At 42.1% G+C, this 12972-nt stretch overlaps 1 protein-coding gene across 3 annotated transcripts in view; it reads right to left on the bottom strand.

The window, feature by feature from the left end:
• Positions 1–12035, bottom strand: part of kcnn1a (potassium intermediate/small conductance calcium-activated channel, subfamily N, member 1a) — a 37985-nt gene extending 25950 nt beyond the window's left edge. The window contains exons 1-2 of one of the 3 annotated variants that reach the window (XM_085929445.1): positions 11046–12035; positions 10659–10889 (exon numbers count right to left, since the gene is read on the bottom strand). In XM_085929445.1, the coding sequence (XP_085785571.1) occupies positions 10659–10889; positions 11046–12035 (1221 nt within the window). Of the gene's footprint in view, positions 1–10658; positions 10903–11045 lie in introns of all 3 variants that reach the window. The other 2 variants (XM_085929446.1, XM_085929447.1) reach the window with 2 other exon arrangements.
• Positions 12036–12972: the final 937 nt, after the last annotated feature.

Below are 12972 nucleotides of genomic sequence, written 5' to 3'. Positions count from 1 at the left end.
TTCCATACAGTCAAGCTAATTGAATATTCTTATCTTCTCCCAGCCACCCACTTTTCTTAGGCTAAAGTCAAACATAGCAGCACACTCACGTTCTCCATTTTGTACTTTACAGCCCTGGAAGTCATCTCTGAGCCGATTGAACCCCAGATCAGACACCACACACACGACAACAGCTTTCTTTCATGGCCCTCTATTACATTGTCCATGATAAAAGTTCAGAAAATTGTACTAATGCCCTCAAGCCACAGTTTCCCAGCAGGACTTTTTTTGTTATGGAGAGCCGCATTTGCCTAATGCCCCTTGGGCTCTTTAGCGTAAATTGCTTTTATGGAAAAGAAGAGATGGTGAAAATGGACTCTCGCTCGAAAAAAAAAAACAGGCACAGATGGGTGGCTTTGTTTGTGAAAGGGTTAAAATGAAAATGCCTGCGACAAAGAGGGAAGCGTGCGGACCACAGGCCCATTGAGGGGTTAACAGTCGGTGGGTGGCTGATAATGGAGGCTAGAGCAGCTGTTTAGGAACTACAGCACGCAGAGAGGCAAACACCATAGAAACCAGTGAGCCACAAAGAGGCACAGGGAGACAAATAGAGAGGAAGAAGACCTCATGCCAAAATTGTGGGAAACCTACAAGAAAATTTCATCAAACAGGCGTGTTACTGAAATTTATTATCATATCCATATATCGTTAAATATTTTACAAATAGGATTAGGGTTTCTGAAATGGAATTAAATATTTGATGCACGTATAAGATTGATTGAGATTAAAATTAATCAAATTAATTGAAGCGGAGTTCCTATTTTGAAAAATGTTAAAGTAGTTCATGTAAACATAATTGTTGTATAGACACAAAAAAGAACACTTGGAAATGACGTACCTGGAATTCAGCATAGATTTGTGATCAAATTTGAATCTGAATGTTGAGCTTCCTTTTGGCAGTAATATTTTGTATTTTTTTTGTTTGTTTTGCCTTTCCCACATCTGATTGGATAAAATGACCTGAAGAATATGTGTTATCACGCCTGTTGTCTCGGGCTTCTGCGTGATAGGCACCACATTTGTTTTATTGGGAATCACTGATGGTGCCCTGGCTCGCTAGGATGCGTGTTTAGATCCCACTTGACTGTGTGAATATGAGTGCAGCACATGCACACACACGCGCACACACACACTTTGCTGTTCAAATGCCAGGAGACTAATATATCGCTTCAAATTGTTTTTTTTGCCGTGAATGTGACATAACCTAACCTATACAAGGCAATTGATTTTTTTTAATCTGTCCAATAGTTCAAGTGCCTTTCATTAACTACATAAATTTCAGATGTTCCAGTAGGCTTTTCCTGACATATTTTAAGAAGCACATAGGAAAAGGTAGCTAAGAAGAATTTTCCACACTCCCAACAACTGCTTTATCCACGTTTGTTCAGCTAGGTTTTTTTTTTTTTTTAAGTCCGGTTCTATTCAGATTTTCTTGTGTTTTTGAAGCCTGTGCGATGGAAAGGAGCCACTGTGGTTGGCAAGAGACAAGCATACACGTTTTGCATATTTAAACACGCGTATAGATCAGTGACTGAGGGATTTTGTTTGGACCTTCTTCCCATTGAATTATTCTTGCGAGTACAAATAACTTCAATTTGCCATTTTCTCACAAGGCACTGACTGAATGCTTTTCAACATTGTTCACCGAGAATATTTAACTATGGCCAGAAGAGTATGTGATTGAGTTTTACACAGCAATAGTTGAGTATCATGTTCTCTGCATAAAGTCGTGCAGCAAACCTGATGATGAAAGTTAGCGTCTCCAAAAAGGGAGCTTGTGTTGCCTACAGTACAAAACACACCACAATTCACAAAGCAAACACAATCACAATAGCAGGAGAAGCTTTTCCAAATTGCGTCTCTTCCTGGGCTGGCAGGCAGCTGATAGAGCCAACAAAATAGGATGAAATAACACATTGCTGCATCTCGCAAACATTCACAAATAACCGGCAGACAATATTGAAATGACGCAAGGAGGGTGACAAAATCAGGAACTAAACACACACGCACCTGCGCTTTGACACACACGTACAGCTGAATCGCTCCTCGCATCACAGTGAGCAACAATTATCTGCTTACAGCTGCATAACTCACACTCACGTTGTCTTTTGTGTTGTGATCATGCCTTCATGTAGGAACAACCTCAGATCAATAAGTTAATTAGCCATAAAGCTTATGCACTTTAGTGATTCATTATATTCCTGGCATCTCTTGACCAGCATCTCTCAGCAATGACTATGTAAATGAGCCAAGGCCATTAAGTGACGTAAATTCAGAGATTTGCGTCAAAATACATTCTTGAAAATAATTGCTGAAAATACCGTATTGGCCCGAATATAAGATGGTGTTTTTTGCATTGAAATAAGACTGACAAAGTGGGGGTCGTCTTACATTCGGGGTCTAGACATTATACCCATTAAGAACGCTAGATGACGCCAGATATCTTTAAAACGAATGCTGAACTTAATTCCCTAGGCCAAAGCGAACCCTTGTCACGAAGAATAAAACCAAAAATAGCGATAACACCAAGAAGAAAAATAAAGATTCAAGAATTTTTATTTTTCTTCAATTCTTGAATCTTGATTCTTAAAAAAATAGCGGTAAGAAAGAAAAGAGAAGAAAATAAGAGAAGAGATAACAGGAGAAACAGTAGTTTTTTTTACATTTCAAAAACCAGAAGCCATTCATTTACAAATGTGATTGCACTTTAGTTTACATATTTTAATGCTCAAATATTAGATATATTTTTACATTTCAAAAACCATTTCATTTACAACTGTGATTGCACTTAAGTTTACATATTTAAATGTTCAGATATTAAGATATGATAGACAGTTTTTGCATGATTTGAATGAGGCAAAATAACGTGCTTTTTCTCTCGAATATATTGTTATAATCATTTGTTTTAGATGTACTGTAATTATTTTCTGTATAAAAATTTAATTTGATGTTCAAAAAGTCTTTTTTCTAACTTGAGTCTTGAAAAAGGGGGTCGTCTTATAATCAGGGTCGTCTTATATTCGGTAAACTTTTTCACCATTACCGTGGTCCTTGTGGGCGTGGCTAAACGTTGACCACTCCCCTTCTATATAAGAACTACAGCGCCGCACAAATTCATGCAGTTAGCAAGCCACGGCGCAAATTCAAGCAGTTAGCTAGCCACGGCGCAAATTCATGCAGCTAGCTAGCCAGCTACACCTCAATCCGGAATATTTTATTTTATAGCGTTCCTATGCCTACGTGGAACTACGATTTTCAGCATCCATTTCTCCAGGTTACTGCTGATTTTTTTTTTAAATCGTGCGAATAAATAATAACGATGTACTTTCAAACACGTAAAATTGGCTGAGGTCCAAATTTCACTGCAAAAGAAATACACGTGCTGCGAGGTGACTCAGTCTGTGAGTAAGCAGCGAGGCTCACGGCGACTGAGGAAACCCCGAACACGCTTCCTTTCCACTCTTTGTATTCAACTGGACCGCAAGTAATTCAATACGCCTCTCCTTGTGCCCGCTCACTCAAACGAAACGCTAAGCGAATGAACTCTATCAAGTGGAGCACCATTAGAACACCGGCCGTCCTATCGTTCTTTTTGTGTGCGGGTCAGCCGACGGTGTACACGTGTGCAAGCATGTGCGAGGAATGACTTGTAAACCCAAAACACAATCTTGCACGCAAATGCTTGACCAAACTCTCTAACCCTCGAGAGAGCCGCCGCTACACAACACCCGGCTGCTCTCGCCATGGCAACATGCAAGTGGTAACGCAACTATTTCAGTCAGAGCAGTATCTCTTAAACAGACGCAAAAATAACTAACTAAAAAAAAAAAAGTAACACCCATCAATTATTAAAAGCGCTTCACATTCATACTCACCGAGCGTGTGTGGTGCCAGCTGCTGCTGAAAACTGAGAGCCACACACACACACAGCGCAGCGCCTTCTTTTCATACAATTGTTATCAGTTATCTACAGCAGGCCTCGTCACATACAGAGGATGTGAACTCGGATCTTCCCCGAGCCTGACATTTAATTGTTCGGCGCTGTTGTGTTTACTTTCAAGGTGTTGGCTGTCCGCGCGGGCACAAATGCAAACGTTGGCGGAAAGACGGGCGCCTAATGGCAGGAAAACAAAAAGGAGGCCCTGTGACAACACAGAGTGGCACGATAGAGAAAGTTCGGAGCGACGTGAGGTTTACCAAGGCATTAGTTATCGGGGCAACAATGCTCAAACGTTATTTCAAAGCCAAGACAAACACATTACTTGTACAAATAACATGCTGGTCAAAATTCTAAATTTGGGTTGCAGTCTAGCAACATGGCAGATGTTGAAGCCAATCGTAAAGAACGTTTGGTTTTGATTGAAAACAATGCGAGTGCATCAAATCAAACTGAATAGAATCGTCCCACTTTGGAATATATCGTATCCAATCGTCTTTTATTGGAGTGATACATCTTTGAGGGATTCGACATCTGACAACAAAAATACATGACATCAATTACAAAAATAAAAATATATCTGACTAGTAGAAAAGAAAAAAATCAAAGCCAATCGTGCTATTCAGATAAAACCTGCAGTAATGTCAATTTATCGTTTGGTAGCTTAACATGCTTGTTTTGTATTTTTTTTGTAAATACCAGGAATTGTAGTTGAGGTTTTATCTGAAAAAAAGACCAAATAATTTACTGGGCAATTGGTTTCTTCCGTGCCAATTGCAGCATTTTGTTTGTAGTGCAGTAAACAAAAGAGTAACGCCTCGAACATTTTTTCATGTGTACTTTTAAGTTTGTGGAATACACGGGGGAAAAAAAATCTGATGATTTTGATTAACTTTAGTGGACTGCTAGACAATCACCTAAAGAACAATCCATTACATTTTGGAGGCATTCCAAAAGGTTTTGTTTGTTTGCAGGATTACACAAATACTAATTCACTTAGTTCAGTGAGACTTTGTGGAGACACACTCATTACACTTTGGTGCAGATCCAGTTAGTTAAAGTTGCTGATTCAGGAATTTTTTTTCTGCACCTAGTTTTGTTTAATTTCTCAAGGAATTGTATTTTTTAGGTTTATTTCGACGTTATTACGTTGAAAGCAAGACTTATGTTCTTTGTTGGAAAATAAGCCTTTCTAGATTTCAACAATTCCATCATTTTGGTTTTGGTACACAACGATGTCCCTGCAGGAGATATCACCATAGCAGTAAGTGGCAGGCATTAGAGTACTTACACAGCCTATCACAATGGGTGCAGTAATGCATCTTTCAAAGCACAATGTTATTGAGGCAGGACACAATATGGCGCTACCCCCCCTACCGGTTCAGTGGGCTCGCTATTAAGTTTCAGGGTGTGCTGTGGGATATTGTAATTGTATACACTTTATCAGGCTTGTTCTGTCACAAGTGTTTTGTTTATGGGATTTCAAACGGCCTGGGAGGGTATGGGCCGCCTCATTAAGAGATGTAACCACGATCACCACCACCACCCAAATTTTGACTTAAAAGTGCTCATATTTTGGTTGAATGTGCAATGGCGTCACTGGTTTCCCTCGACTGTATAATTTTGCCAGTCATGCCCTTGCTATCATACAAGCATGGCTAACTGAGAATTTGAAAATGTCTTCTTTCGTATAATCATGCTAACCCAGTGATTTCAAGTGGCAAAATGGCCACCCCTTGTTTGACTGCTTAGAACGGGGTGTCAAACTCATTTTTGTCACGGACTGCATCGTAGTCATAGTTTCCTTTGTAGGGCCATTATGACTGTCAATAAATGTATGAAGGGCTCATTATAGTTTTGAAAAGATGAATGGTAAAGAAAATGCTATTTTAAAAGTTTTTTAAAATTTGCAATTTTAGTATTGACACAAAGAGGAAGTTTTTGGGCCAAATATACCGTAATTTTCGGACTATAAGTCGCGGTTTTTGTCATAGTTTGGGTGGGGGGGGCGACTTATACTCAGGAGCGACTTATATGTGATTTTTTTCACAAATTTTCAAAATTCAAAAATCCGTGATGTAGCAAGGGATTACTGTCATTTGAACTGCAAGTGACGTCACCCGTGCCGCGCGGCGGTTGTTTACATAAAGGACAAAGAATTCGATCACGGTATGACAAAGATGACGAAGGGCCCCACGTACTACCGGCTTGTTTGTAAGTGACACGGAGGACGAAGAGTTTGAAGGATTTCATGATTTGGAGTGACACAGAAGGTTTGAAAAACTACTATGGCTTTTACGCACGCCCGATGGAAGTCAGGGGACGGCGCTCGACTGGGTGGCTGTTCAGGGATGGTGGATGGGGCTCGGACATGGCTTTTACGCACACCCGGTCATACTCTACGGAGCTTTTTTTCACCTCCGTGGATGGAAGTCGGGGCCCGGCGCTCGGCCGGGTGGTTGTCCGGGGACGGTGGATGGGGCTCGGACATGGCTTTTACGCACGCCCGGTCCTATTTTATGGAGCTCTCTTCCACCTCCGTGGCTGGAAGTTCAGTAGTTGTTGGCTCATTGAACTCTTGTTTTGTTAAATAAAGAGCCGTTTACCAAACCTGGTACTTTGTTAATGCTACAATATAGCTATATACTAGATCTCTGCAACGCACGCGCGGCGTTGTTGACATAAAGAACGAGGAATTTGATCGATGGATTTAATGATTTCGAGTGACACAGATGGTTTGATAATATTGTTGTAATATGATAGTTATTTGAAATATACTTTATATATCGTTATATGGGTCTGTGGAATAATTAGAAATGCAACTTACAACGGGTCCGACGCCAGCATATGCGGCATTGTTTACATAAAGCAACATCGATGGATTTAATGAATTGGAGTGACACAGATGGTTTGATAAACGTGTTATTTATGTAATACTTACTTGAATAACTCTGAATGTTACGTCAGCTCCTCGTTTGTGTATATGTCACGTTACCATACCGTATTGTTTAGCCTGTTGTTGCTGGTTCATGTCTGTTTTTGGTGTTGGATTTTGACAAAAACATTTGCCCCAAAGTGCGACTTATACTGCGGTGCGACTTATATATGTTTTTTTTCACTTTATTGTGCATTTTATGGCTGGTGCGACTTATACTCCGGAGCAATTTATAGTCCAAAAATTACAGTAGTTACACTGCGGACCAAATTTGACACCCCAGGCTTTGAACATATTTTAAACAACAGTATTGTATAAACATTTTTTAACTTTATGTTTAAGGGTCATGTGAGTCAAGGTATGGAATTGAGGTAATTGGGAAAAGCTGCACTAGTAAACAACAACATAAACAGTACCAATGACAACTCGGTAATAATAGGACTCAACGAGACAGAACGATGACAGCTCATAACAAAGGCAACTTTTACGTCAGTCATTTTTGCTGATTGTCCAAAACAGAAGTTTGGAAGAGTTGTTGAAGGTGGCTTGCTGTCCCACCTTTTGTTACCGGTGCCAGCTGCAGCATCTTAAAAAAAGGAGCCCGGTGCATTTATTTGGATGCCTCCTTCTGTTCTTGTCTTGACTCTCATGTCATGTAAAAAGTTGACCTCACCGGCACCTTGCACAAACGCTGAGGGGCGGCAGTTTTGAGGCTCTTGCTAAAAGGGAAATGAGCCCTTATCTTTTTAATATGCATCCCGTCAGACATCTTGAGAATGTTCTCATGCGGTAAAAAATACAAATTGTGCAATTAATGGTGGCAGTATTGCAATGGTGGAAGTTGGGAGATAATTGTTTCATGAGGCTTTAGACCAAAATGGAAATATGTCAAAACCAATTAAGGACAAACAGTGCTATTGTTAGACTGCATTGAGATCTGAAGTGTTATATATGCATATATTCATTTTGGACTGGATTGTCCTCATTACGGTCGTGGGTGAGCTGGAGTTGTGCGAGAGACGGGGTACACCTTGGACTGGTCGCCAGGCAAATGCAGGGCACGCAGACAAAAAAAACAAAACATTTACACTCTTAAGTGCACCAAATATGCACAGAACCCAAAGCCAAGATTCGAATCCTGAATCTGGAACTAGTGAGGCGGGTGTGCTGACCACTAGTTTAATTAAATGTGCAGCCATGTTCTAATTTCATTCAGTGTCACAACAAAGTTGCCACATTTAACTTGAAAAAGTAAATTAGTTTTTTTTTTTATCACTTTCATTTCGTTACTTAACTACTAACTTGATTTCAAAAGTGACTTTACAAGTTACTTTGTTATATTTTGAAGATACAGACAACTCTGCTTCATAATAAAATGACACTGAATTTTGCCACTTGAAGTTCATTTTAACAGTTACACTTGAGAATGTTTTCATTAAAAGTAAAAACAAGGTTTTTAACTTCCCATAATTATGTGTACTTAAAAAAAATGATGTGTTCTCTAGATTTCACTAAAATGGTTTCTTGGTTTTAATACTTTTGTTTAAAAAAAAAAGACAATCTATCTGGATTGCATTGGACATATGTTCATGTTCTATTTTGAAGGCAAACCTCAACATTCATAATGTACATTGTTTTTACACAATGATTACATTTGGGGACCAAATCTGATGGAATTTTCTCTTTCCCAAATCTGGTGGGACTTTCTCTTTAAGATTGTATGCATAACTTGAGCTGTATCTGTGTGGGAGTTTATTTAATTTTCTTGTTTTTGATGGAGTCTAAAAAAATTGTCAACAGCATATTTTATCTTACAAATACAAATCCCTCTCCTTCCTTCATTGTTTATGTGTAGTACGGATGGAGCGATGCGTTCCCTAAGTTTAATGAGTTACTGGCATCGCTGATCTCAGGGTCCTTGTTATAATTACATTTTATAATATATTGCATATATTGTACATATAATGACATGCCTGACCAAAAAAAAGCTCAGTTAAGTATTTTCACCTCTAGCTGTATGAAAACGCCCTCTAGTGGTATTAAAAAGAATCACTAGCTGTTCAAAATGTGCATAATGTTACATTTGCTTAAAGGTTTTTCAAAGTGCAATATGTTTGTATTTAATCTCATAACGCTTTTTTTGTTTTTTAGAAATATTGTGAATTTCTTGTCTTTTGCTTGTTGGCTGCAGACTACAAACTCAACCTTTCTTCAAGAGCTGAACACACAAAACCAGAATACGAATACGATCTTGGCAGCGTAACTCTCCCACCTTCCCTCGACTGTTGATTTAATGCCCTGCAAGAGTTTATTTTATGATTCCTGTCTGACATAATTTACTCAGGATGTCTATATTCATGTTGTTATTTAGAATCTCTCAAGCAAACAAAATAGCAGCCTTCTTGACACATTCATTGTCACATTTTTAAAAATGTTACAAACAAGCCATCTGAGGCTCATGCTCTCGTCTTATCCATCATACTATATCGAGTGGTATGTGAAAGAATCAGAAAATTAAATGGTCAAAAAAACAACTCAGATTTTAGCTTTGATTTTTTTGACCGTTACTTTTAACCAACTGTAATATGAGTAATATATTGGTACCTTGAGATAGGAACAACCTGATTTAAAAGATTTTCACGAAACGAGCCATCTTTTTTTTTTTTTTTTTGCTTTGACTTATGAGCAAAAATGTGAAATATTTTACCGTATGGTGGCCTAGACCTCAACTCACTTGACAACAAGCAACAGTTTGCCAGCTAGTGAACAATTCATAAAAAAAAAAGCTTCATGCTGTTTAGTGCCACACCAAGTTGCGGTTTACTGTTAAACTAAACATAAAACAAAGACAATGTCACGTTGCGCATTTAAAACAACCACATTACTTTGCCTTAAAGTCTGCTAGCTTAATGCTAACACAGAAGAGAAAACACTGCAGATGACTTTTGTGGCAGATAGAAAACACACAACACATAGAAACAATTCATCTGGCATACATTATTTATCCTCTGCGTTAAACTACTAATATCACTGCAATCTACCTCGGGCTTAAAGTAGTTGTGAAAGTCTTCTTCATTTGTGTCTGCATGATTGCATTACGCTGCCTCAGATGGCCAGGTTGCACCCACGAGAAGAAGCAGCGATGAATTAGAACAAAATGAATGGTCTGTGCCTAAATTGTCCTCCAATTGTGAAACGACGCACAGTAAGGAGGCAGAGTACGGACAAAAAAGGCCTCTGCCGTACTCCACCTTGTAAGCATACGCGCTGTCTGAAGTGAGTTGGGAGGAATGTGGAGGCCTTGCCATGCAGTGACAGGTGCAGTTCCAGCCGGCCACGGCCACATTAAAGCTGACACTGAGCAGAAGCCCAAACATGAAAATGCTTCCCCGTCTGAGCCGGGGAAACAACAGGCGCTTTTGTTTGCGGAATCACCTGCCATGGGAGCCTCATTTGAATATTTCAGTGGGCTGTGTTGTGTGCAATAGCAAAACAACACCGCAACATGGAACAGGTGTGTGTGCGCGCTCACGGAACCAACTGAGACATAATGTGAAGAGAGCGTTAGATTGTAAATAAGACATATGACGTCTTTTCCCCGCTTGGAAACAAGCAGTCATATTATAGCGACCTTCTAGAGAACGCACATAACCCCCCAAAAAAGCTGCAAATACGCCAGGCGTGGTCATTGAGTCCAAATTTGTGCATGTCATTGACAATTTCATGACACATGAGTGTGCGATCTACCTTGTGAAGCTCGATGCGTATCCTCTCCTCTCCTTTATGCGGGCTCTCGGGCCACAGGTGATAGCTGGAGCCGTAGTTGGGGCTCTCTCTGCTGCTGTTGCTGTGGTTGCTGCTGCCAGTCGCGCTCGACTTGGCCGCGTCTGCCTGCTCTGTCGCCGGGGGCGTTGCGCCGTCCGGGTCGCCTGATGCGGGGGTCCTCGCGTACTTATTGCGGTCTCGGGCTTCACAGTGATGCCCCGGTGTGCTCTTCTGCTGCTGATGTTGGTGCTGCTGCCGCTGCTGCTGCTGCCGCTGCTGCTGCTGCCACTGCTGCTGCCACTGCTGCTGCTGCTGCTCCTGCTGTTGCTGTTGCTGTTGTTGCTGCTGCTCCTGCTGCTGCTGCTGCTGTTGCTGCTGCTGCGGCGGCGGCGGCGGCTGCTGCTGTTGCTGCTGCTGCGGCGGCGGCGGCGGCTGCTGCTGCTGCTGCTGCTGCCGTTGCAGCAGTGGAGCTTGGTGAGTCCTACATAGCTCACCAGAGCCGCTGGTGCAGTGGTTGATAGGCAAGCTACTGCCCACTAGTAGCTGCTGCCGCGCTCTTAATTGTGGTATCTGTTGCTCCTGCGTCTGAGGCTCGAGCGCTCTTCTGTCAGTGCACCTTTTCTGTGAGTTTGCACAGATTCCTTCAGGGGAGGAGTCCCTCTGTGGGAGTCTTGGATGACAGTACTGCTGCTGCTGCTGCTGTTGCTGCTGTTGCTGCTGCAACTGCCTGTGGTCTCGTTGCCCCACTGCTCCTCCTCCTCCTCCCCTGCAGCGTTCCACGATGCTTGCCTGTTGGTAATTATTGGCACTCCTTCCCAGACGATCACCCCGTTTGGATTCCCGAGAAAACAGCAGTGAGGAGGAGGTGGTGCTCGGTGGTGGCGGTATAGGCGGGGGGAAAGGTGGGGAGGGCTGCGGTGGTGCGACGCGATGCTGCTGGTTTTGTGAATGGGTTGCCTCCTGCGTGGAAAAACTGCAGTGGCAGTTCGGAAAAACCGGGGCCGGGGCCCAGGGCTCCTGCTTTAAAGTGGCCGGCTCCCCGGTGCTGCCTTCGGTGACGCCTCGCTCTCGGCGGGCGCTGTCGCGTGAGCCCGCCCGAGGCGGCGTGTCTCTGCCGTGCGGCGCTCTCGGTGTGGGCTGGCTCACGCACGGGAGCTCCTGGAGGCTCCGGCGGTGAACGTCGGTAGTCGAAGCGCGGTCTCGGTGGTGACAAGAAGAGGGCGGGGGCGGTAGGCTGAAAACAGGCGCGTCTGGCTCCCCGCTCGGCTTGCTGCTGCTGCCGTTGCTGCTGCTGCTGCTGGCTCGCTTCTGCTGGGGGATCTGGTGCTGATAGACAGCTCCCGCGTACCGATGCCGCATCCCCCTGATGACCGAGTCCCGCTCTGGTTGCTCCTTTGCCGTGCACTGCTCCGACGCCCGTTCATTGCGACCAGCCCGGCGGAATAGAAGCGACTTGTATCATTGGTAGCTCTGGCTGGGAACTGCCTTAAAACGTCACAGTTGTGCCAAAACACCGCCTTCGACTGGGGATGATGGGTCCATGCCCCTGCTATGCGCACAGGTTGCAGCGGAGCAATCGCATTTGGTGGGACGAGGATGTGGAGAGGAAGAAAGGTGTGGGAATTGGGCGATCAGCTCAAGCCGCCGTGGATCCGATACATCTACTTTGTTGATGTTGCCATAACCACCCTGCATTGTCAGAAATCACTTTTACTGCCACGTCACCACGTGCCCGTCAAATATTAACATCCAAGCAACCCTCAATGAACCTTTTTAATGGCGCATACACGGTACACTCATTGTTGGTTCACATGAGGCAAATGGACAGACAGCTTTATTTATTTTGCACGTCATACACAAGGCAACTGAACAAAACAACTCTAGAAACTTTCAAAAGCAAAGCAAATTTCTAAACTAATCCAAAATGACTTAATGAAGATTGACATTTAAAGTTTTAAGAAGTACAATTTAAAAAAAAAAAGCAAAGGGGTGGAAACTAGCTTTCTAAAATTACTCAAAACCATACAGTTACATTGATTTAGAAATGCTTGGCATGAGGGAAAAAAAATTCTATCTGAATTTAAACGCATCTTCACTTCAGTTCAGTTCATCCATTTGCAACATAGCAGCTAAAAGCTGCTTCACCATGTTTGCTCTTAAATCTAGAGAGCTTTAGTCAGTAATTAAGTCAGTGGCTAAAACAATAATTGTTTCGAATAGAGAATTGTATATATATATATATATATATATATATATATATATATATATATAATATATAGATATATATTATTATTTT

The sequence above is a fragment of the Syngnathus leptorhynchus genome, chromosome 14, assembly GCF_054491065.1.
Source record: "Syngnathus leptorhynchus isolate UIUO chromosome 14, UIUO_Slep, whole genome shotgun sequence".
Lineage (NCBI taxonomy): Eukaryota > Metazoa > Chordata > Actinopteri > Syngnathiformes > Syngnathidae > Syngnathus > Syngnathus leptorhynchus.
Note: the sequence above shows the minus strand (reverse complement) of the source record. Positions and strands in the feature narration are given on the sequence as shown.